Source organism: Malania oleifera, chromosome 13, assembly GCF_029873635.1.
Source record: "Malania oleifera isolate guangnan ecotype guangnan chromosome 13, ASM2987363v1, whole genome shotgun sequence".
Taxonomy (NCBI): Eukaryota; Viridiplantae; Streptophyta; class Magnoliopsida; order Santalales; family Ximeniaceae; genus Malania; species Malania oleifera.
This window is the reverse complement of record NC_080429.1, coordinates 51,399,398-51,424,901: the sequence shown is the minus strand read 5'-3', so window position 1 is coordinate 51,424,901 and position 25,504 is coordinate 51,399,398. Positions and strand designations below refer to the sequence as shown.

At 36.5% G+C, this 25,504-nt stretch overlaps 1 protein-coding gene across 1 annotated transcript in view; it reads right to left on the bottom strand.

Moving 5' to 3' along the window:
• Positions 1 to 21,776, bottom strand: part of LOC131145838 (uncharacterized) — a 77,413-nt gene extending 55,637 nt beyond the window's left edge. The window contains exon 1 of the mRNA XM_058095019.1: positions 21,618 to 21,776. Coding sequence (XP_057951002.1) covers positions 21,618 to 21,776 — 159 coding nt within the window. The remainder of the gene's footprint in view (positions 1 to 21,617) is intronic.
• Between the last annotated feature and the right edge of the window lie 3,728 nt (positions 21,777 to 25,504).

The following is a 25,504-nucleotide window of genomic DNA, read 5'->3' as shown; positions in this document are numbered from 1 at the left end:
TTTGAAAATTGTGGAGTTAGAAAAGGACTTGAAAGATAAATCTGAAATTATATGTAAATTTATCGAAGGACAAAACAATTTTGAAAAGCTCTTAGGATCTCAAAGAAATTCTCTAGAAAAAGAAGGACTCGGCTTTAATGGTAAAGAAAATACAAAGAAAAGACATCTTTACATGGGGTATTTTACAAAAGAATCAAAGTCATTTGTTCCAACTAAGAATCATTATAGATACACTACATGCTTTAAATGTAGAAGGATGGGTCATATACAATTTGACTGTCCTTTCAAAAATAAAGATGTAAAAATTAAGAAAGCATGGAAGGTCAAAGGTCAATCTAGCACTAACCTTCGTGGACCTAAGACAATCTGGGTACCAAAGCTAGTTATTTAATTGTGTCTTGTAGATTTGCTTAAGATCCGCATCCTCAAAAGATAGATGGTATATGGATAGGGGATGCTCACGCCACATGACCGGAGATAAAGCAAAATTCACATCCATCATACTCAAGGATGAAGGGTTTGTTACTTTTGGTGATAATGCTAATGGAAGGATCACAGGTGTTGGTAAAGTCGATAATGATTCTTCACTCTTTATTGATGATATTTTATTAGTTTAAGGTTTAAAGCACAATTTATTAAGCATAAGTCAACTGTGATAAAGGCTACAAAGTATCATTTGAACATGACAAGTGCATGGTTGAAAACAAAACTGATAATAAAATAATGTTGATTGCTAAGCATCATGAAAATGTATATACCACAAGCTTTGATAACTTAACTTCACAGAGTGTGACATGCTTATCTGCTATGAATGAAATAAGCTGGATTTGGCATAGGAGACTAGGACATGCAAACATGGATTTAATCTCAAAACTAGTTAAGAAAGAATTAGTTAAGGGACTGCCTAATTCTAAATTTGTGAAAGATAAAATTTGTGATGCATGCCAACTAGGAAAACAAGCAAGAGCAAGCTTTAAGAAGAAGAAAGAGATCTCCACTACTAGGCCACTTCAAATGCTACACTTAGACTTATTTGGACCAAACCCAATTCAGAGTTTAGGAGGAAAATCATACGCGTTTGTCATAGTTGATGACTTTTCACGATACACATGGGTACTATTCTTAGGTCATAAAGATGAAGCATGTGAAAAATTTATAAACCTGTGCAAGAAAGTACAAAATGAAAAGGGATACACAATTACCAAAATTCGAAGTGATAGGGGTAGTGAATTTAAAAATCAAGGCATGGAAGACTAATGTAATTCATTAGGAATTGCCCATAATTTTTTAGCTCCTAGAACACCACAACAGAATGGTGTAGTTGAAAGGAAGAATAGGTCTATTTAAGAAATGGCCAGAAGTATGCTTAACGAACATAAATTACCTAAATACTTCTGGGCCAAAGCAGTGAATACCTCCTGCTATGTGCTAAATAGATTTCTAATTAGACCATCACTTAATAAGACTCCTTACAAATTATGGAATGGCCATAGACCAAACATATCATATTTTCATGTTTTTGGCTGTAAGTGTTTTGTGCTTAGAGACAATGAGCATCTAGGAAAGTTTGATGGGAAATCAGATGAAGGTATCTTCCTAGGGTATGCTTTAGATAGTAAAGCCTATAGAGTGTATAACAAATGAACATTGACGGTCATAGAATCTATTCATGTAGTGTTCGATGAGTCAAATCCCTTCTCTAAAAGATTTGATGAAGATGAAATTGAATTAAACAAGGAACTAGAAGAACTATCAATTGAGAATGATTCAGAAAAGAAAAATGAACTTAAAGAACCATCCATTGAAATTGATCAAACTACAAATGAGGGTAATGAACCACCTAGAGAATGGAAATACATAAAGAATCATCCCATTGATCAAATAATAGGTGAACCATTACGTGGAGTATCCACTCGCTCCTCTCTTAGGAACATGATGAGTCATTGTGCATTTTTATCTCAAGAAGAACCTAAGAATGTGAGTGAAGCTATAGCGGATGAATCTCGGGTGTTATCCATGCAAGAAGAATTAAATCAATTTGAAAGAAACAAAGTATGGACTTTAGTTCCCAGACCAGAGGATAAGTCAATCATAGGGACAAAATGGATATATAAGAATAAGAAAGATGAACATGGAGTAGTTTTGAGAAATAAGGCTAGATTAGTAGCTCAAGGATATAATCAAGAAGAAGGTATAGATTTTGAAGAAACATTTGCCCCTGTAGCTAGGATGGAAGCCATACGAATGTTATTAGCATATGCAGCTTTCAAGGATTTCAAGCTATATCAAATGGATGTCAAAAGCGCATTTTTAAATGGCTACATAAATGAAGAAGTGTATGTAGAACAACCCCCAAGATTTGAAAACCATAAGAATCCAGATCACGTGTATAAACTGACAAAAGCCTTGTACGGTTTAAAGCAGGCTCCTAGAGCTTGGTATAAAAGGCTAAGCGGTTTTCTATTAGAAAATGGATTTATAAGAGGAAAGATAGATACAACCCTGTTCATAAAGGCTAAGAAAGATGATATTCTCCTAGTGCTAATATATGTAGATGACATCGTCTTTGGCGCTACAGATAAAGAATTGTGTAATGAATTTGCTAATACCATGCAAAATGAATTTGAGATGAGCATGATGGGTGAACTAAATTTCTTCCTAGGACTTCAAATCAAACAAGCAAATCATGGAATATTCATAAATCAATCAAAGTATATTATAGACCTATTCAAAAAGTTTAACATGGAAGATGGAAAAATACTAGGTACCTATGAGCGCTTATTTGAAATTAGACAAAGATGAACAAGGTAAACCTGTAGACGTCAAGCTATATTGTGGAATGATAGTTAGCTTGTTATACTCGACTGCCAGTAGACCAGATATAATGTTTAGCGTATGTTTGTGCGCAAGATTTCTATCTGCTCCAAAAGAGTCTCATTTGCTAGCTGTTAAACGGATACTTAGATATTTGATAGGAACCATGGACATTAGGTTAAGGTATCCTAAGTACACATCATTTGAAATTCTTAGTTATTCAGATGCGGATTTTGCTGGTAGCAAAGTGGTTAGGAAGAGCACTAGTGGTACTTGTCATTTCTTAGGACACTCATTGGTTTCTTAGTTTTCCAAGAAACAAAATTCAGTCGCTCTTTCCACAGTTAAGGCTGAATACATTGCGGTAGGTAGTTGTTGTACTCAAACGATTTACATGAAGCAACAACTGAAGGATTTTGGATTAAGTTATGAAACAATCCCCATAAGATGCGATAATACGAGTGTAATAAATATCTCAAAGAATCCCATATTTCATTCATGAAGCGATAATATGAGTGCAATAAATATCTCAAAGAATCCCATATTACATTCACGAACTAAGCTCATAGAAATACGACATCACTTTCTTCGTGACCATGTACAAAAAGGGGATGTAACACTAGAGTTTGTATGCACAGATAAACAATGGGTAGATATATTCACGAAACCACTTGCGGAGGATAGGTTTATTCAAATTAGGCGTGAATTAGGTCTCATGCATAATCGAGAGGTTGCTTAGAATCATGTTAGATGATATAATTCAGAGGGAGCAACATCTCTTGTGATATAATCACTTGGGATAAACAATGGGCAGATATATTCACGAAACCACTTGCGGAGGATAGGTTTATTCAAATTAGGCGTGAATTAGGTCTCATGCATAATCGAGAGGTTGCTTAGAATCATGTTAGATGATATAATTCAGAGGGACCAACATCTCTTGTGATATAATCACTTGGTATTGCATTGATCAACAATTGGACACATTCAAAACCTTTAGCTCTCTAAGGGGAGAAGAACATAAAGGTACGTCTACACATGCTTTATTAGTTTACACCTTTTTGTTGATGTCAAAAGGGGGAGAAAGTTTGGAGGCAAAAATAATAAAATGAAAGCAAAGAGTGTTGGTAAAACTAATTGCAAAGGGTGAAATATACAAAAGGGGAGAAATCTAGCATATTACATTCATTATGAGCATATTTCATATTTCATTTGGATTCAGGCTAAACACTTTGTGTATGAATATGAGCATATTGCCATTCATTAATTATTTGATGCGTTAATTGAGGGAGAGCCTTTCTTTAGGTGTAACCCATTGTATATTTTTGCTCGTGCATTTGTCATCATTAAAAAGGGGAAGATTATTGACTTTATAAGTCCAATCCTGTTTTGATAATGAAAAATCACTTCATATTTGATCTATGCATTGAGTTTGTAACAGGACTTACACTAAGCATGCACGGAAAGATACGAGTCATGGAAGCCATAAAGTAAAGCTGATACATTTTAGAAAGCACCATGGAACTCAAAGAGTAAGAGAATCAAGATGCAAGATGCAAGCGGCAAAGTTCAAGAATATTTTGGGAATGGGTATTAAGAACTCATGTACTTACATTTTCGTATGATTTAATTTGAGGCTCAACATAACTTAGAATGATTTTAGGATTCATGCATTTTATGTACTTCATTAGGAAACTCTCATGGAATTAGAAATGTTCTTAAAATCATGAAAAATATGTTTTATAAAAGACCCAACAAAAGGAGCAAAACAAAATTTTAAATTAGAAAAGAAAATTTGAGAAAAAGGGGACTTCGGTAGCCTAAACTCAACCTCAGGCGCTTGAAGAATTTCTTCGGTAGCCTGAAGATTAAGTTCGGTAGCCTACAGAATTAAATGGGAAAGACAAAACCTGGCAGAAGTACTTCGGTCGCTTGATCCTAGAACCTCAGGCGCCTGAAGTTGTCACTTTAGGAGCCTGGACCCCACTTCGGTTGCCTGAACCTGCGGGAAATTTAAATTCAGATTTTTATTAAAAAGACTCGCAAACTATTTTATTGATCCAATGGCTGAGATCAATCCTAAGGGGAATATACTATATATTATGAATATCTAAACCCTACAGAAGAAGTTAGACATACAAAAAAGAGAAGAACACACCTTGTTGCAAGAACGTTGAAAATCTACTCCTAGTGCTATACGATTGCCTACACTTCAATCTCTATACTTCAAGCTTGGGCAAATCAACTCAGATTCTCAAAGGGAACTTCTTTACTCTACTGTACTTCAATCTAGTATTAAGGTTTGATTTTTCAAGTTATTAGTCTTATGAAGCTTTCATCCCATCTCATTGCTTGTTCTTGACTAGCATTGGAAAAGTTTTGATCTTGAGTGTGCTTATTCGAATAAAAATTAATTTTTGAAGAGATCATTACTTAAGAAAGGTTATTTAACTCGGTTGATTGAATTTTGATTCAAGAGCATATAAATATACATATATGTTTCAAAACAGAGCTTTTTTAAACAGGTGATCTTGAAAGTATCTATACATATACAGAGCTTTTTTAAACAAGATCATTATTTGATTTACGTGTGTGTTTTCTAAAAGATTTATATTTTAGATATATTAAAGCTTGATTAAATATCCTTGGTACTTATTACCATAAAATTAATTGAAGGATATTTTTGAAAAATTAATATACTCAAATTATGATTGAATACATCAACTAAAACTCTGTGATTTTGATTGAGTTTGTATTAAAGACAAAGTTTTTTGTTGTTAACTAGCTCACATCAAACATACTTGTGCATCTTTACAAAGTGAATCAAGAACCCTAGTTGACTCCAAGGCATTTCAAATATTTCTTTACTTGGAAGTTGTGGTTATATAGGGTTTTGTGTGTTGAAGCATATCATACATAAAACGACCGTATCATTTTTCAAGCATTCATGAGCTTCAAGTTATATCATATGTTAATATGCTAGGAAATTGAATTGTACTCACAAGCTTTTGTTAGAAACATTGTTTCGAGTGTTGTTTTCCAGATTCTATTGTATACACGGTTCGGTGTGTGAACCGGTGTGTGAGGAGAGAGTTGTATCTCTTGTAAGCAGCAGAGTAGGAGGAAGCTGTGCCTCTTGTAAGTAGCGGATTGTAAGGGAAGCTCCGTCCCACTTTAAAGAGCAGGGTTTTAGTGAATCCTGGAGTGGTTGCTCAGGGTGAGGACGTAGGCCAAGTCGGCTGAACCTCAAAAAACTGCGTTTGTCCTCTCTCTTCCGTTCACTATTTATTTTCAGCATTACATTTAAATTGTGTATATTGCATGCATAGAATGAATAGCCTTACTCATACATAATTGAGTAACAAGAAGTTGTTGGTAAATTCATAAGAAGAGTTTAAGAGGTAACTAAGTGCCTTAGAATTTTTTAAATACCCAATTCACCCCCACTCTTGGGATTACACATGATTCAACATAGGGTTTAGTGTTTAAAGTTTGAGGTTTACGATTTGTGGTTTTATGTTTTAGGGTTTAGGGTTTAGGGTTTAAGGTTTAGGGTATAGGGCTTAGTGTTTAGGGTTTTTGGTTTAGGGTTTTAGGGTTTATTGTTTACGGTTAAGGGTTTAGGGTTTAGGGTTTGGCGTTAGGGTTTAGGGTTTACGGTTTACGGTTTAGGGTTTAGTGTTTACAGTTTTTGTGTTTTGGGTTTAGGTTTTAGGGTTCAGGATTTAGGGTTTAACATTTAAGGTTTATTTTTTAGTGCTTTGGGTCTAGGGTTTAGGGTACAGGGTTTAGGTTTATGGTTTTGGGTTTTGGGTTTTGGGTTTAGGGTTTAGGGTTTGGGGTTTGGGATTGGGGTTTAGGGTTTTATGTTTTAGGGTTTAGGGCATAGGGTTTGGTGTTTAGGGTTTAGGTTTTTGGTGTAAGGTTTAGAATTTAGGGTTTAGGGTTTAGGGTTTAGGGTTTGGGGTTAGGGTTTAGGGTTTAGGGTTTAGCGTTTAGGGTTTAGGGTTTACAGTTTTTGGGTTTTGGGTTTAGGTTTTAGGGTTTAGGGTTTATTTTTTAGTGCTTAGGGTCTAGGGTTTAGGGTTCAGAGTTTAGGGTTTAGGTTTATGGTTTAGGGTTTTGGGTTTAGGGTTTAGGGTTTGGGGTTTGGGATTGGGGTTTAGGGTTTTATGATTTAGGGTTTATGGTTTAGGGTCAGGTGTTTAGGGTTTAGGGTTTTTGGTGTAAGGTTTACAATTTAGGGTTTAAGGTTTAGGGTTTTTTGTTTAGGGTTTAGGGTTTGGGGTTTACGATTTGTGGTTTTATGTTTTAGTGTTTAGGGTTTAGGGTTTAAGGTTTAGGGTTTAGGGTTTTTGGTTTAGGGTTTTACGGTTTTTGGTTTAGGGTTTGATGTTTTATTATTTAGGGTTTAGGGTTTAGGGTTTAGAGTTTTAGGATTTTGGGTTTAGGTTTTAGGGTTTAGGATTTAGGGTTTAGAATTTAGGGTTTAGGTTTTAGGGTTTAGGGTTTATTGTTTAGTGCTTAGTGTCTACAGTTTAGGGTTTAGGGTTTAGCGTTTAGGGTTTAGGGTTTTTGGCCTAGAGTTTAGGATTTTGGGTTTTCGGTTTGGGATTACGATTTAGGGTTTTATGTTATAGGGTTTAGGGTTTAGGGTTTCAGGTTTAGGGTTTCGGGTTTAGGATTTTGGGTTTAGGGCTTAGGGTTTAGGGTTTAGGGTTTTAGGGTTTAGGGTTTTTTGTTTGGGGTTTAGGGTTTAGGGCTTAGGGTTTAGGGTTTTTGGTGTTAGGGTTTACGGTTTTCGATTTTTGGTTTAGGGTTTAGGGTTTTGGGTTTTGGGCTTAGGGTTTATGGTTTAGGGTTTTAGGGTTTAGGGTTTTGGGCTTAAGGTTTAGGGTTTAGGGTTCGGCTTTAGGGTTTAGGGTTGAGGGTTTAAATTTTTTTGTTTTAGGCTTGACGGTTTAGGGTTTTGCGTTTAGGGTTCTAGGTTTTTGGTTTAGGGTTTGTTGTTTAGGGTTTAGGGTTTAAGGTTTATGTTTTAGCATTTAGGGTTTAGGGTTTAAGGTTTAGGGTTTAGGGTTAGGGCTTAGGGTTTTTGGTTTTTGGTTTAGGGTTTAGGGTTTACGGTTTAGGTTTTATGGTTTAGGGTTTAGGGTTTGGGGTTTTGGGTTTTGGGTTTTGGGTTTTGGGTTTTATGTTTTAGGGTTTAGGGTTTAGGGTTTTTGGTTTAGGGCTTCGGGTTTAGGGTTTAGGGTTTAGGGTTTAGGGTTTAGGGTTTAGGGTTTAGGTTTAGGGTTTAGGGTTTAGGGTTTAGGTTTAGGGCTTAGGGTGTTGGGTTTAGGGTCTAGGGTTTGGGGTTTACAATTTGTGGTTTTATGTTTTAGGGTTTAGGGTTTAGGGTTTAAGGTTTACGGTTTAGGTTTCAATGTTCAAGGTTTTGGGTTTTAAGTTTTAGGGTTTTGGGGCTTAGGGTTTAGGGTTTAGGGTTTAGGGTTTAGGGTTAGGGTTTAGGGTTTAGGGTTTAGGGTTTAAGGTTTTATGTTTTAGTGTTTAGGGTTTAGGGTTTAGGGTTTAGAGTTTTAGGGTTTTGGGTTTAGGTTTTAGGGTTTAGGGTTTAAGGTTTATGGTTTATTGTTTAGTGCTTAGCGTCTAGGGTTTAGGTTTTCGGGTTTAGGGTCTAGGGTTTAGGGTGTAGGGTTTTGGGTTTTAGGTCTTTGGTTTAGGCTTTAGGATTTGGGATTAGGGTTTTGGGTTTTATGTTTTCGGGTTTAGGGTTTTGGATTTGGGGTTTAGGTTTAGGGGTTTTAATTTAGGGTTTAGGGTTTAAGGTTTAGGGCTTAGGTTTTAGGGTTTAGGGTTTTAGGGTTTAGGGTTTAGGGTTTAGGGTTTAGGGTTTTCTATTTAAGGTTTAGGGTTTAGGGTTTAGGGTTTAGGGTTTAGAGTTTAGGGTTTTGGATTTTGGGTTTAGGGTTAAGGTTTTGGGTTTTTGGTATAGGGTTTAGGGTTTAGGGTTTTATGTTTTAGGGTTTAGGCTTTAAGGTTTAGGTTTTAGGGTTTTATGTTTTAGGGTTTAGGATTTGGGGTTTACGGTTTACGGTTTCAAGTTTGGGGTCTTGGGTTAGGGTGTAGGCTTAGGGTGTTGGGTTAAGGGTCTTTGGTTTGGGGTTTACAATTTGTGATTTTATGTTTTAGGGTTTAGGTTTTAGTGTTCAGGGTTTTGGGTTTAGGGTTTTAAGGTTTTGGGGTTTAGGGTTTAGGGTTTATGGTTTAGGGTTTGAGGTTTTATGTTTTATTGTTTTGGGTTTAGAGTATTCGGGTTTTGGGTTTAGGGTTTAAGGTTTAAGGTTTAGGGTTTATTGTGTAGTGCTTAGGGTCTAGGATATTGGGTTTTGGGTTTCGGGTTTAGGGTCTAGGGTTTAGGGTGTAGGGTTTTGGGTTTTAGTTTTTTGGTTTAGGGTTTAGGGTTTGGGATTAGGGTTTTGGGTATTTTATTTTCAGGTTTAAGGTTTTGGGTTTGGGGTTTAGGGTTTAGTGGTTTTCATTTAGGGTGTAGGGTTTTGGGTTTACTGTTTAAGGTTTGGGGTTTAGGGTTTAGGGTTTAGGTTTTAGGGTTTAGGGTTTAGGGTTTTCGGTTTTGGGTTAGGGTTTTGGGTTTAGGGTTTTATGTTTTAGGGTTTAGGCTTTAAGGTTTAGGGTTTAGGGTTTTATATTTTAGGGTTTAGGATTTGGGGTTTAGGGTTTTGGATTTAGGGTTTAGGGTTTACGGTTTCGGGTTTAGGGTTAGCGTTTAGGGTTTAGGGTTTACGGTTTATGGTTTTGGGTTAGGCTTTTGGGTTTAGTGTTTAGGGTTTAGGGTTTAAAGATTATAGGAAAATGAAGAGGGTATAACTTCTTCGTTTGAACTCTGATTTGTATGATTTATTTATTTATTTTAAGGTAGGAGGAAATTTTTGAATCAATGGTGGGATTGGTTTCCGGTTTCGGATTCGGTTCGGGTTTAATGGTCAAGGTCTTGTTTTTTGGGTTTTAAGTTTAGGGTTTAAGGTTTAGGGTTTACGGTTTAGGGTTTATGGCTTTAGGGTTTAGTGTTTGGGGACTAGGATTTTGGATTAAGGGTTAGGGTTTAATGTTTCTGGTTTAAGGTTATGGTTTAGGTTTTTATGGGTTTAGGGTTTAGCATTTAGCGTTTAGGGTTTACGATTTTGGGTTTAGAGTTTTAGGGTTTGAGGGTTTAGGGTTGAGGGTTTAGGGTTTAGGGTTAGGGTTTAGGGTTTAGGGTTTAGGGTTTAAGATTTTATGCTTTAGTGTTTTGGGTTTAGGGTTTAGGTTTTAGAGTTTTAGGGTTTTGGGTTTAGGTTTCTGGGTTTAGGGTTTAGGCTTTAGAATTTAGGGTTTAGGGTTTATGGTTTAGGGTTTATTGTTTAGTTCATAGGGTGTAGGGTTTTGGGTTTAGGGTTTAGGGTTTAGGGTTTAGGGTTTAGGGCTAATGGTGTAGGGTTCAGAGTTTAGGATTTCGGGTTTAGGGGTTTTTGTTTAGGGTTTAGGGTTTAGGGTTTAGCGTGTTATGTTTTACGGTTTAGGGTTTAGGGTTTAGGGTTTAGAGTTTCGGGTTTTGGTTTAGGGTTTAGGGTTTAGGGTTTTGGGTTTGGTTTAGGGTTTAGGGTTTCGGTTTTAGGGTTTATATTTTAGGGTTTAGGATTTGTTGTCTTGTTTTTAAGGTCTAGGATTTAGGGTTTTGGGTTTTGTGTTTGTGGTTAGGGTTTATGGTTTAGGGTTTTGGGTTTAGGATTTAGGGTTTAAAGTTTGGGGCTTAGGGTATTATGCTTTATGGTTTAGAGTTTAGGGTTTAGGGTTTAGGGTTTTTGGTTTAGGGTTTAGGGTTTAGAGTCTAGGGTTAGGGTTTAGGGTTTTGGGTTTAGGGTTTATGTTTTTGGGTTTACGATTGTGGTTTTATGTTTTATGGTTTGGGGTTTACGGGTTATGGTTTAGGGTGTAGGTTTAGGGTTTAGGGTGTTGGGTTAAGGGTTTAGGGTTTGGGGTTTACGGTGTGTGGTTTTATGTTTTAGGGTTTAGGGTTTAGGGTTTATGGTTTACGGTATAGGGTTTAGTGCTTATGGTTTTGGGTTTTGGGTTTTGGGGTTTTTGGGTTTAGGATTTAGGGTTTAGGGTTTGGGGTTAGGGTTTAGGGTTTAGGGTTTGAGGTTTTAAATTTATGTGTTTAGGGTTTAGCGATTAGGGTTTAGGGTTTGAGGTTTTATATTTCAGTGTTTTGGGTTTAGGGCTTAGGGTTTACAGTTTTAGGGTTTTGGGTTTACGTTTTAGGGTTTAGGGTTTAGCGCTTAGGGTTGATTGTTTAGTGCTTAGGGTCTAGGGGTTAGGGTTTAGTATTTTGGGTTTAGGTTTAAGGTTTTGGGTTTTGGGTTCAGGGCTTAGGGTTTGGGGTTTGGGATTAGGGTTTAGAGTTTTATGTTTTGGGGTTTAGGGTTTAGGGTTTGGTGTTTAGGGTTTAGGGTTTTTGTGTAGGGTTTATGGTTTAGGGTTTAGGGTTTAGGGTTTTGGTATAGGGTTTAGGGTTTTGGGTTTAGGGTTTAGGGTTTGCGGTGTACGGTTTGTGGTTTTATGTTTTAGGGTTTAGGGTTTAGGGTTTAGGTTTTAGGCATTTGCGTTTAGGGTTTTAGGGTTTATGGTTTGGGGTTTAGGGTTTAGGGCTTAGGGTTTAGGGTTAGGGTTTAGGGTTTAGGGTTTAGGGTTTAGATTTTAGGGTTTTGGGTTTAGGGTTTAGGGTTTATTATTTAGTTCTTAGGGTTTACGGTATAGGGTTTATGGTTTAGGGTTTCGGGTTTAGTGTTTAGGGTTTTTGGTTTACGGTTTAGTGTTTAGGGTTTAGGGTTTTGGATTAGGGTTTTGGGTTTTATGCTTTAGGGTTTAGGGTTTAAGGTTTGGGTTTTAGGGTTTAGGGTTTTTGGTTTAGGGTTTGGGATTTTGCATTTAGGGCTTAGGGTTTCGGGTTTAGGGTTTTACGATATAGGGTTTAGGGTTTAGGGTTTTTTGTTTAGGGTTTAGGGTTTAGGGTTTTGGGCTTAGGGTTTACGGTTTTGGGTTTCAGGGTTTAAGGTTTAGGGTTTTTGGTTTAGGGTTTATGCTTTATGGTTTAGGGCGTAGGGTTTAAGGTTTACGGTTTTATGGTTTAGGGTTTAGGGTTTAGGGCTTAGGGTTTAGGGTTTAGGGTTCGGCTTTAGGGTTTTGTGTTTAGGGTTTAGGGTTTTATGTTTTAGGGTTATGGGTTTAGGGTTTAGCGTTTAGGGTGTTGGGTTTTTTTTTTAGGGTTTAGGGTGTAGGGTTTTATGTTTTGGGTTTTTGGTTTAGGGTTTAGGGTTTAGCGTTTAAGGTTTTATGTTTTAGCATTTAGGGTTTAGGGTTTAGGGTGTTGGGTTAGGGTTTAGGGTTTTTGATTTAGGGTTTAGGGTTTAGGGTTTTGGGTTTAGGGTTTAGGGTTTTATGTTTTAGGGTTTAGGGTTTATGGTTTAGGGTTTAGGGGTTAGGGTTTATAGTTTAGGGCTGCAGGTTTCTAGTTTAGGTTTAGGGTTTAGGGTTTTTGGTTTAGGGTATAGGGTTTAGGGTTTTCCGTTTGTGGTTTTATGCGTTAGGGTTTAGGGTTTAGGTTTAGTGTTTAGGGTTTAGGGGGTTGGGTTTAGGGTTTAGGGTTTGGGGTTTATGGTTTGTGGTTTTATGTTTTAGGGTTTTGGGTTTAAGGTTTAAGGTTTAGGGATTAAGGTTTAGTGTTTGGGGTTATGGGTTTAGGGTTTTAGGGTTTAGGGTTTAGGGTTTGGGCTTAGGGTTTAGGGTTTAGGGTTTAGGGTTTGAGGTTTTATTTTTTAGTGTTTACGGTTTAGGGTTTACAATTTTAGGGTTTTGGGTTTTGGTTTTAGGGTTTAGGGTTTGTTTTTTAGTGCTTAGGTTCAGGGGTTTACGATTTTAGGTTTTGGGTTTTGGGTTTTGGGTTTCGGTTTAACGGTTAGGGTTTAGGGTTTAGGGTTTAGGGTTTTTGGTTTAGGGTTTAGGGTTTAGGGTTTACCGCTTGTGGTTTTATGTTTTAGGGTATAGGGTTTTGGGTTTAGGGTGTTTGGTTTTGGGTTTAGGGTTTGGGGTTTATGGTTTGTGGTTTAATGTTTTAGGGTTCATGGTTTAGGGTTTAGGGTTTAGGGTTTAGGGTTTAGGGTTTTGTGGTTAGGGTTTGGGGTTTACGGTTTGTGGTTTTGTGTTTTAGGGTTTAGTGTTTAGGGTTTAAGGTTTTGGGCATAGGGTTTAGTGTTTACGGTTTTGGGCTTAGGGTTTTAGGTTTTTATGGTTTACGGTTAAGGGTTTAGGGTTTAGGGTTTGTGGTTAGGGTTTAGGGTTTTGGGTTTAGTGCTTGGGGTTTAGGGTTTGAGGTTTTATGTTTTAGTGTTTAGCATCTAGGGTTTAGGGTTTACAATTTTTGGGTTTTGGGTTTAGGGTTTAGGGTTTAGGGTTTAGCATTTAGGGTTTATTTTTTAGTGCTTAGGGTCTAGGGTTTAGGGTTCAGGATTTAGGATTTAGGTTTAAGGTTTAGGGCTTTGGGTTTAGGGTTTAAGGTTTGGGGTTTTTGATTTGGGGTTTAGGTTTTATGTTTTAGGGTTTAGGATTAAGGGTTTGGGGTTTAGGGTTTAGGATTTTTGGTATTGGGTTTTGGGTTTATGGTTTGGGTTTAGGGTTTAGGGTTCTCAGTTTAGGGTTTAGGGTTTGGGGTTTACAGTTTGTGGTTTTATGTTTTATGGTTTAGGGTTTAGGATTTAAGCTTTAGTGTTTAGGGTTTAGGGTTTTGGGTTTAGGGTTTTAGGGTTAGGGTTTTAGAGTTGGGATTTAGGGTTTAAGGTTTAGGGTTTAGGGTTGGGGTTTAGGATTTAGGGTTTAGGGTTTAAGGTTTTATGCTTAAGTGTTTAGGGTTTAGTGTTTAGGGTTTAGAGTTTTAGGGTTTTGGGTTTAGGTTTTTAAGGTTTAGGGTTTAGAATTTAGGGTTTAGGGTTTAGGGTTTAAGGTTTATATTTAGTGCTTAGGGTCGTCGGTTTAGGGTTTGGGATTAGGGTTTAGGGTTTATGTTTTAGGGTTTAGGGTTTGGGGTTTAGGGTTTAGGGTTTTGGGTTTAGGGTTTAGGATTTTGGGTTTAGGGTTTAGGGTTTAGTGTTTAGGGTTTTAGGGTTTAGGGTTTAGGGTTTAGGGTTTAGGGTTTAGGGTTTAGGGTTTTTGGTTTAGGGTTTAAGGTTTAGGGCTTAGGGTTTTGGGTTTTGGGCTTACGGGTTTAGGGTTTAGGGTTTTTGGTTTTGGGTTTAGGGTTTTGGGTTTAGGGTTTAGGGTTTAGGGTTTTTGGGTTTAGGGATTAGGGTTTAGGGTTTAGGGCTTAGGGTTTAGGGTGTAGGGTTCAGATTTAAGATTTACTGTTTATGGTCTAAGGTTGAGAGTTTTGGGTTTTATGCTTTAGGCCTGAGGGTTTAGCGTTTAGCGTTCTGGGTTTTGGGTTTTTGGTTTTGGGTTTATTTTTATGGGTTTATGGTTTTTTCTTTAGTGTTTTTGGTTTAAGGTTTAGGGTTTAGGGTTTAAGATTTAATAGGGTTTAGGGTTTTTTATTTAGTGTTTTTGGTTTAAGGTTTAGGGTTAAAGATTTAATGTTTTAGCATTTTGGGTTTAGGGTTTAGGGTTAGGGTTTAGGGTTTTTGGTTTAGCCTTTAGAGTTTAGGGTTTAGGGTTTAGGGTTTAGGGTTTTGGGTTTAGGGTTTCGGGTTTAGGGTTTTTGGTTTAGGGTTTAGGGTTTAGGGTTTACCGTTTTTGGTTCTATGTTTTAGGGTTTAGGGTTTAGGGATTATGTTTAGGGTTTAGGGTGTTGGGTTTAGGGTTTAGGGTTTGGGGTTTACAATTTGTGGTTTTATGTTTTACGGTTTAGGGTTTAAGTTTTAGTGTTTAGAGTTTAGTTTTTAGGGTTTTGGGTTTAGGGTTTTAGGGTTTTTGGTTTTGGGTTTTCGGGTTTTTGGGTTTAGGGTTTAGGGTTTGGGGTTTAGGGTTTAGGGTTTTTGGGTTTTATGTTTTAGACTTGAGGGTTTAGGGGTTAGCATTCAGGGTTCAAGGTTTTTGGTTTAGGGTTTGTTTTTTAGGGTTTGGGGTTTAGGGTTTAGGGTTTTTCGTTTAGTGTTTTTGGTTTAAGGTTTAGGGTTTAGGGTTTAAGGTTTAGTGTTTTAGCATTTAGGGTTTAGGGTTTAAGGTTTAGGGTTTTGGGTTAGGGTTTAGGGTTTTTGGTTTAGAGTTTAGAGTTTAGGGTTTAGGGTTTAGGTTTTAGGGTTTAGGGTTTGGGGTTAGGGTTTAGGTTTTAGGGTTTAGGGTTTGAGGTTTTATGATTTGTGTTTAGGGTTTAGGGTTTAGGGTTTACAGTTTTAGGGTTTTGGGTTTAGGTTTTAGGGTTTAGGGTTTTGGGTTTAGGCTTTAGGGTTTATTGTTTAGGGTTTAGGGTTTAGGGTTTAGGGTTTAGGGTTTAGCATTTAGGATTTATTTTTTAGTTCTTATGGTCTAGGGTTTAGGGTTCAGGGTTTAGGGTTCAACGCTTTGCTTTTAGGGTTTAGGGTTTCGGGTTTAGGTTTTATATTTTACGGTTTAAGATTCAGGGTTTGGGGTTTAGGGTTTAGGGTTTTTGGTGTAGGGTTTAGGGTTTAGGGTTTAGGGTTTAGGTTTAGGGTTTTGGGTTTAGGGTTTTAGGTTTAGGGTTTGGGTTTACGGTTTGTGGTTTTACGTTTTATGGTTTAGGGTTTAGGGTTTAAGGTTTAGGGTTTTGGGTTTTGGGTTTAGGGTTTTAGGGTTTTTTGGTTTAGGCTTTAGGTTTTAGGGTTTAGGGTTTAGGGTTCAAGGTTTAGGGTTTAAGGTTTTATGCTTAAGTATTTAGGGTTTAGGGTTTAGAGTTTTAGGGTTTTGGGTTTAGGTTTTAGGGTTTTGGGTTTAGGTTTGTTTATTGTTTAGGGCTTAGGGTCTATGGTTTAAGGTTTAGGGTTTAGTGTTTAGGGTTTTTGGTCTAGAGTTTAGGTTTTAGGGTTTAGGGTTTAGGGTTAAGGTTTAGGGCTTTATGTTTTAGGGTTTAGGTTTTAGGGTTTAGGGTTAAGGGTTTTTTGTTTAGGGTGCAGGATTTTGGGTTTCGGGCTTAGGGTTTAGGGTTTAGAGTTTTAGGGTTTAGGGATTAGTGTTTAGGGTTTAGGGTTTAGGGTTTAGGGTTTTTGGTTTAGGGTTTAGGGTTTAGGGTTTAGGGCTTAGGGTTTTGGGTTTTAGGCTTAAGGGTTTTGGATTTTTTGTTTGAGGTTTAGGGTTTTGGGCTAAGGCTTAGGGTTTAGGGTTTAGGGTTTAGAATTTAAGGGTTTAGGGTTTAAGGTTTAGGCTTTAGGGCTTACGGTTTTGGGTTTTGGGTTTTATGTTTTAGGCTTAAGGGTTTAGGGTTTTGCATTTAGGGTTTTGGGTTTTTGGTTTAGGGTTTATTTTTTAGGGTTTAGGGTTTAGGGGTTAGGGTTTTTTGTTTTGTGTTTTTGGTTTAAGGTTTAGGGTTTAGGGTTTAGGGTTTAATGTTTTAGCATTTGGGGTTTAGGGTTTAGGGTTAGGGTTTACGGTTTTTGGTTTTGCATTTAAAGTTTGGGGTTTAGGGTTTAGGGTTTAGGTTTTACGGTTTAGGGTTTAAGGTTTAGGGTTTAGGGTTTTGGGTTTAGGGATTAGGGTTTAATGTTTTAGGGTTTAGGGTTTGGGGTTTAGGGTTTTTGGTTTAGGGTTTAGGGTTTAGGGTTTTATATTTTAGGGTTTACGGTTTTGGGTTACGGGTTTAAGGTTAGGGTTTAGGGTTTTTGGTTTAGGGTTTAGGTTTTCGGGTTTACCGTTTTTGGTTTTATGTTTTAGGGTTTAGGGTTTAGGGTTTAGGTTTAGGGTTTAGGGTGTTGGGTTTAGGGTTTAGGGTTTGGGGTTTACAATTTTTGGTTTTATGTTTTAGGGTTTAAGGTTTAGGGTTTAAGGTTTAGGGTTTAGGGTTTAGTGTTTAGGGTTTTGGGTTTTGGGCTTTTGGGTTTTTGGGTTTAGGGTTTAGGGTTTGAGGTTAGGATTTTGGGTTTAGGGTTTAGGGTTTGAGGTTTTATGTTTTAGTGTTTAGGGTTTAGGGTTTAGGGATTACAATTTTAGGGTTTTGGGTTTAGGTTTTAGGGTTTAGGCTTTAGGCTTTAGGCTTTAGGGTTTATTGTTTAGGGTTTTGGGTTTTGGGCTTTTGGGTTTTTGGGTTTAGGGTTTAGGGTTTGAGGTTAGGATTTTGGGTTTAGGGTTTGGGTTTGGGGTTTTATGTTTTAGAGTTTAGGGTTTAGGGTTTAGGGATTACAATTTTAGGGTTTTGGGTTTAGGTTTTAGGGTTTAGGCTTTGGGGTTTATTGTTTAGTGCTTAGGGTCTAGGGTTTAGGGTTTAGGGTTTAGGGTTTCGGGTTTAGGGTTTACTGTTTGTGGTTTTATGTTTTAGGGTTTAGGGTTTAGGGTTTAGGTTTAGGGATTAGGGTGTTGGGTTTAGGGTTTAGTGTTAGGGGTTTACGGTTTATGGTTTTATGTTTTAGGGTTTAGGGTTTAGGATTTAAGGTTTAGGGTTTAGGGTTTAGTGTTTAGGATTTTGGGTTTAGGGTTTTAGTATCTTAGGGTTTGGGGTTTTGGGTTTGGGGTTAGGGTTTAGTGTTTAAGGTTTAGGGTTTGAGGTTTTATGTTTTAGTGTTTAGGGTTTAGGGTTTGGGGTTTACAGTTTTAGGGTTTTGGGTTTAGGGTTTAGGGCTTAAGGTTTAGGGTTTATTGTTTAGTGCTTAGGGTCTAGGGTTTTGGGTTTAGGGTTTGGGGTCTAGGGTTTAACGTCTAGGGTTTAGGGTTTGAGGTTTTCGGTTTAAGGTTTATGGTTTGGGATTAGGGTTTTGGGTTTTATGTTTTTGGGTTTAGGGTTTAGGGTTTGGGGTTTAGGGTTTAGGGGTTTTGGTTTAAGGTTGAGGGTTTAGGGCTTAGTTTTTAGGGTTTAGGGTTTTAGGATTTAGGGTTTAGGGTTTAGGGTTTAGGGTTTAAGGTTTAGGGTTTAGGGTTTATTGTTAGGGTTTAGGGTTTAGGGTTTGGGGTTTAGGGTTTGTTGTTTGGTGTTTAGGGTTTTGGGTTTAGGGTTAGGGTTTTGGGTTTTTGGTATAGGGTTTGAGGTTTTATGTTTTAGGGTTTTGGTTTTAGGGTTTTGGGTTGAGGGATTTATGTTTTGGGGTTTAGGATTTTGGGTTTACAGTTTAAAGTTCCGGGTTTAGGGTTAAGGTTTAGGGTTTAGGGATTAGGGTTAGGCTTTAGGGTTTAGCGTTTAGGGTTTAGGGTTTAAGGATAATAGGAAAGTGAAGAGGGTATAACTTCTTCGTTTGAACTCTGATTTGGGCGATTTTTTTTTTTTTTTTAGGGTAGGAGGAAATTTCTAAATCAATGGTATGATTGGTTTCCAGTTTTGGAGTCGGTTGGGGTTTAGTGTTCAAGGTTTAGTTTTTTGGGTCTTAAGTTTAGGGTTTAAGGTTTAAGGTTTATAGTTTAGGGTTTACGGTTTTCGGGTTTAGTGTTTAGGGTTCACCGTATAGGGTCTAGTGTTTCGGTTTTAGGGTTTCGGATATATGGTTTTATGTTTTCGGGTTTAGGGTTTAGGAATTTTCGATTAAGGTTTAGGGTTTTGGGTTTCGGGTTTAGGGTAATGGTTTAGGTTTTTCTGGGTTTAGGGTTTAGAGTTTTAGGTTTTTGGGTTTAGGCTTTAGGCTTTAGAATTTAGGGTTTAGGGTTTAAGGTTTAGGGTTTAGGGTTTATTGTTTAGTGCTTAGGTTCTATGGTTTAAGGTTTAGAGTTTAGAGTTTTTGGTTGAGGGTTTATGGTTTAGGGTTTAGGGTTTAGGGTTTATGGTTTAGGGTTTAGGGTTTAGGGTTCATAGTTTAGGGTTTAGGGTTTAGGTTTTAGGGTTTAGGGACTTATGTTATAGGGTTTAGGGTTTAGGGTTTTTTGTTTAGGGTTTAGGGTTTAGTGTTTATGTTTTACGGTTTAGGGTTTCGGGTTTAGGGTTAGGGTTTAGGGTTTAGGGTTTTTGGTTTAGGGTTTAGGGTTTGGGTTTTAGGGTTTAGAGTTTAAGGTTTAGGGTTTATGGTTTAGGGTTTTTTGTTTAGTGTTTAGGGTTTAGGGTTTAGGGTTTGGGGTTTAGTGTTTATGGTTTAGGGTTTAGGGTTTAGGGTTTAAGTTTTAGGGTTTAGGGTTTAGGGTTTAGGATTTTGGGTTTACAGTTTTTGGTTCATGGTTTAGGGTTTAGGGTTTACCGTTTGTGCTTTTATGTTTTAGGGTTTAGGGTTTAAAGTTTAGGGCTTAGGGTTTAGGTTTAGGGTTTAGGATTTTACGGTTTTGGGTTTAGGGTTTAGGGTTTAGGGGTAGGGTTTGGGGTTTAGGGTTTAGGGTTTAAGGTTTTATGTTTTAGTGTTTAGGGTTTAGGGTTTACTGTTTTAGGGTTTTGGGTTTTCATTTTAGGGTTTTGGGTTTAGGGTTTATTGTTTAGTGCTTAGGGTCTAGGGTTTAGGGTTTTGGCTTTAGGGTTTATGGTTTAGGGTTTAGGGCTTAGGGTTTTTGGTTTAAGGTTAAGGGTTTGGGATTAAGATTTAGGGTTTTATGTTTTAGGGTTTAGGGTTTAGGGTTTAGGGTTTGGGGTTTAGGGTTTACGACTTTTGGTTTGGGGTTTAGGGTTTAGGTTTTAGGGCTTAGGGTTTAGGCTTTAAGGTTTTAGGCTTTAGGGTTAAGGGTTTAGGGTTTAGGGTTTGGGGTTTAAGGTTTAGGGTTTAGGGTTTAAGGTTTTGGGGTTTGGGTTTGTTGTTTAGTGTTTAGGGTCTAGGGTTTAGGGTTAGGGTTTAGGGTTTAGGGTTTAAGGTTTTATGCTTTATTGTTTTTGGTTTAGGGTTTTGGGTTTAGAGTTTTAGGGTTTTGGGTTTGGGTTTCAGGGTTTAGGATTTAGGGTTTAGAATTTTGGGTTTTGGGTTTAAGGTTTAAGGTTTAGGGTTTATTGTTTAGTGCTTAGGGTGTAAGGTTTAGGGTTTAATGTTTAGGGTTTAGGATTTAGGGTTTCAGGTTTTTGGTTTAGGGTTTAGGGTTTAGGGTTTAGGGTTTATAGTTTAGGGTTTAGGGTTTAGGGTTTATGGTTTAGGGTTTAGGGTTTGGGGTTTAGGTTTTAAGGTTTACGGTTTTTTGTTTTAGGGTTTAGGATTTAGGGTTTTCTGTTTAGGGTTTAGGGTTTTATGTTTTAGGATTTAGGGTTTAGGGTTTCGGGTTTAGGGTTAGGGTTTTGGGTTTTGGGTTTTGGGTTTTTTGTTTAGGGTTTAGGGTTTAGGGTTTAGGGTTTAAGGTATAGGATTTAGGGTTTTGGGTTTAGGGTTTAGAATTTAGGGTTTAGGGTTTGTGTTTTAGTGTTTAGGGCCAAGGGTTTATGGTTTAGTGTTTAAGGTTTAAGGTTTAGGATTTAAGCTCATTACAAAAAAACTGGTTTTTAGTGACGAAAGTATTTGTGACGATTTTAAAACTGTCGCTAATAGTATTGTATTAGTCACGGTTTTTCAGAACCGTCACTAATAGTGTAAGCATTAGTGACGGTTTTAGCAGTCGTCACTAATGCAAAACTATTAGTGACGGTTTAGAACCGTCACTAATACTTTCGTTAGTAAAAACTGCACGGTAAACAATTTTCGTGCGAAAATATTTCTGGGAAAATATTTGCGGCGATTCTATGGTATTAGTGACAGATTAAATTCGTCACTAAAAGTCACTTATTAGTGACGATTAGCAAACCGTCACTACTAATATTTATGAATATATAAAAAAAATTTAGTTAAGGGTATTAGTGACGGATATCCCTATTTGTCACTAATAATGGTGTATTAGTGACGGTTTTAAAACTGTCACTACTCTATTTTTATTTAAAAAAATATAAAAAAAATTAAGTTAAAGGTATTAGTGACGAATTGGGAGATCCGTCACTAATAAGAGGATATTAGTGACGGTTTTGAAACCGTCACTACTAATTTTTTTTTTAAATATAAAATAAATTTAGCTAAGGGTATTAGTGACGGTTTTAAAACTGTCACTAATAGATCTTTTATTTAAAAAATATAAAATAAATTTAGTTTAAGGTATTAGTGACAGATTTGACAACTGTCACTAATAAAAAAATTTAAGTTCAGAGTATTAGTGACGAATTTGTAGATTCGTCACTATTGACCCCTTATTAGTAATAGATCGACAACCATCACTAATACTTTATGTTTTAAAAAAATTAAAAATTTTAAGTTCAGAGTATTAGTGACGAATTTATGAATTCGTCACTATTTGTCCCTTATTAGTGACGGATTTGAGAACCGTCACTAATAATTCCTTTTTTAAAAAAACAAATAAAAAATTTTCAATTCAGAGTATTAGTGACGATGTTGTAAATTCGTTGCTAATAAGAGACTAATAGTGATGAATTTTTAGATTCGTCACTAATACTTCTTTTTATAAAAAAAAATATAAAAAAAATTTAAGTTTAGAATATTAGTGACGAATTTATAAATTCGTCACCATTGGTCCCTTGTTAGTGACGAATTTCAATATTCGTCACTACTAGGCCATTATTAGTAATGAATTTTGGACCATCACTAATGCTTTGTTATTTATAAAAAAAAAATAGACGGAGAGTGGTAGTGACGGTTTTGAAACCGTCACTAATGCCCAAAAACCCTTATTCCTTTCTGCGGGATATTTTCCCACGCTGCTTTGCCCTTCTTCTCTAGCTGGCCTCTTCCCCTTCCCCTTCGCCTACTCCGGTGAACCTCTCTAGCTCCCAGTCTCCCGCTGCTCTTGTCCGCAAGCAATCGTTTTCCCACGCTTTCCCTCATGCTCTAGCTCCTCCTCTTCCCCTCTTGCTCCTGGGATCCTCTCTCCCAGCCTCCCCCTGCTCTCGGCCGCAAGCCACCGCCTGCGAGTCGCCATAGGCCGTTGCTCGGTTCCCCTCTGCCGCAACTGACCATCTGCGAGTCTCTAGAGGTCATCGCCAGATTCCCCTTCATCACAAGTCGTCGCCTGACTCCCCTACGCTGCAAACCAGTGCCTGTGAGCCGCAAGCCACTGCCAGCAAGTTGTTGGAGTCCGTTGCTCTTCTCTGTAAGCTTCTCTTTCTTTGTATCTGTGCATTTGTCAATTTTTGGATTTTTATCAATTTTTGGAGTTTATATCATCAAACATATTTATTTCATTCAATTAGATCTGATGTTCATAAAAAATTCAACTAAAAGGCATATTATGAGAATGTGTAATAATGTTATATGGTGGGACATTAATGTTTAGTTGACCATAATGTTAAGCGTGATTTAGTTTCAAAAATAGAATGCTTTGCTGGAATGAGATTATGTTTCTTGATTTGCATATATAATGGGATTTGTTGTCAAATGGTAAGGCACTGTTGTATGCAAAGACCAGTCCACTATTAGTTTCCTATGGGGTCCTGCTAGTCTAGGTTCCTATGTGAGTGATATGTTGTGAGAAGTCAGATCTAAACATTGGAAAAGGGAATGGACATTCTACTAAAAGGCATCTTGCAGTGTGAGGCGCAGACTAAATTGATGGATAGCCTTGTAGCAGGACACACCATTGTTTTATCAGCATACAAAAATTATTAGGACAATAGGATATGCCATGGCACAGTCAAAATATAAGGGTAGTGAGAGAAAAATAAGTTATAACTTGATTTTTAGCTTGTAACTCAAGTGACCAAGCATTAAAATTAAAGGGTGGCAGTTTAAAGAAGGTTGCAGAAATTCTAATTTCTAAGACAATAAATAAATTCCAACCCATAAGTGGCATTGGATTCTGAAAGAATATGAAAGATAAGTAATTAAATATGTGGCATTACAACATTGTAATAATATGCTGAATACAATTTATATTTTTCCATTCTTGGAATTCTGTTATTTCCTTCATCTTCAACCTTCGTCTCTGCATTACTCTCAGTACAAAGTCCCAAACCAAACAGGGTGAATCCCCTAGAAAAGGATATGACACGTATACTGAAAATTAGGTTTAGTGAATCCCCTGAAAGTCCTTTTAAAATTTATTTTAAGACAATAAATAAATTCCAACCCATAAGTGGCATTGGATTCTGAAAGAATATGAAAGATAAGTAGTTAAAAATGTGGCATTACAACATTGTAAGAATATATTGAATACAATTTCTATTTTTCCATTCTTGGAATTCTATTATTTCCTTCATCTTCAACCTTCGTCTCTGCATTACTCTCAGTACAAAGTCCCAAACCAAGCAGAGTTAATTATACATGAGTCTAGGTTCCTATGTGAGTGATATGTTTGTGTCTCTTGGTTTTGTCTCTTCAATGCTCGAGGCATCAATGAATAAGAAATAATCAACTAATGTCATAAAATTATTAATTCTAAATAAGTCCGCTATGGCGTTTCATAAATTTTCTTTCACATAACAACTTTGTTATTGTACCTAAAAAATAATTAAAGTTTGTTAAAACATTGATAACTCAATTCATCCCCCCTCCTCAGATGTTAGTTAACCAAACCAACAATGAATATGTTGAAGATCAACTGAATTTGAATTGACTCCGATCTTATGTGGAAAGAACCATTACAGTTTTAGAACCTTTCTCATCTTCAAAAGATAACTCTTGTTTCTATTTCTTTAATTATCTTTGGAGGAAAAAAATAATAGTAGTCTAACATTTTGCAAAAACTCATTTCAACATATGATTTTCTTTCAATTTGATTGAAGTTGGAAGACTTGCATTCATAATCTTTCTTTCAATAAGTTAATTTTTTTTTTTTTTAAGATGATAGAAAATTTGAAAGTTAATGTTGACTCCAAAAAATGACCATATAGCATATCACCAATCACCTACATCTATTAAACGATGAATTATAAAAAACTTGATCGTAATGGCCTTAGAGAAATATCTCTAACCCAAATCAATTATATTTTCATGAGTATAGGATATTGGTTTGGAGTAAAGAGAGCATACTAATTAGTGGTAAAAGGGCAAATATTTATAAAATTTTAAGAAAACTAACCTTGAAAAGCAAGCATGGCCAGATACCCCACTCTAATATGGGATGCCATATGTCATAATGCAGTTAGAGCTTGTGTTAATTTTACACCTTGCAATTAGATTGATAAGGGGTTAGCTAAGAAGAAGTTAAACATGCTAGCTTAGTCAAATTTTCACAATAGTACTTGTCCTTTTCTTCTTTTTGCATATTGTATAAAAGGTTTAGATATCATAATGCATGCAATACACATGCATGAGTTGGGAGCAACTAATGCCATGGTGTTGCTAACCATTTAAGTAAAATGCATTCATTGTTACAATTTACATAATTTTACACTTTAAATTTATACAAATTTCGCAAAATAAAAATGTAAGCAAGAATTTTTTTTGTTTCATTTCCCTTCCTATTTATTTATTTACAATTTTCCTTGAACAGATGTTGCAAGGTGTTGTACACCTTCCTTGTACATGGTTAAATTTCTGAATCCATTTCTCTATTTGAAGACTAGTTTAGGATTTCTTCCCCCTCCAAAAAAAAAAAATAGTGTCGCAACTCCCTCTTTTTTTTCCTTTATCCCTTTTGTTTCATTTTTTCTTCCTTAAAACTACGTTTTTTCCTACTTTTCCTTTCACTTTTTTTTGAAGTGCTCTTGGGGTGGCACTCAACGTTGACAAGACTGCTTTACTTTATTTAGAATGACTTGAGGCTCCGTCTAATGACCAATTTAATTACCGATTCCCTTAAAAAGTAAGAGGTCAACTAATGTAAACAAAGCAAGGATTCAAATCATTGGTAAAAATTTGTTATCATGATCCAATAGCATAATTCTATAATTAATTAATTTGTGATAGATCAAATTGACACACATCACCAAAATAAAAAATTTAATTAAGAGCAATACCCTGTATATTGGTTTTTTTAAGGGGTTGAATTTTTTGTTTCTTGCATATTTATTTGGAGACGAGTTGTCCAACAACGCTTGTGGAGAATTGTCTAAACTAGTGAACTATTTTAATCAATCTTGGAGACAAATCTGCCTACATCATTATTTAAAGCAGTCAAGCCAATCCTCTTTCCATCATCATCCTCCCTTTTACTCTTTATTTTTACTTTTTTTTCTATCTTTTTTATTAATAAAAAGGAAACAAATTTTTTTTTTTTTCTAACAATATCTAACATTTTACTACCCACCCTCTCCTATATGTGCATTTCCATAAGCCCAAAGGGAACTTCCCCTCCTAATCCAAGGTTGGGTAACTTGAAATATTAGGTGACTTGCAAAGGGGGAATGTAAATAATAAGTTCTAATTTGTGTGTCTAGTTTCTTTCTTTTCAAAGAATTCATTCTTATTCAACCAGGGCATTGGGCTACTCTCAGCTTCGCTAATGAAGTTTCAACGTGTATGCTCTCTCTCTCTCTCTCTCTCTCTCTCTCTCTCTCTCTCTCTCTCTCTCTCTCTCTCTCTCTATCTCTCTCTCTCTCTCTCTCTCTCTCTCTCTCTCTCTGTGAATGAGCATGTCATATTTACTTATATATATAATAGCCTGTGTTTGATAC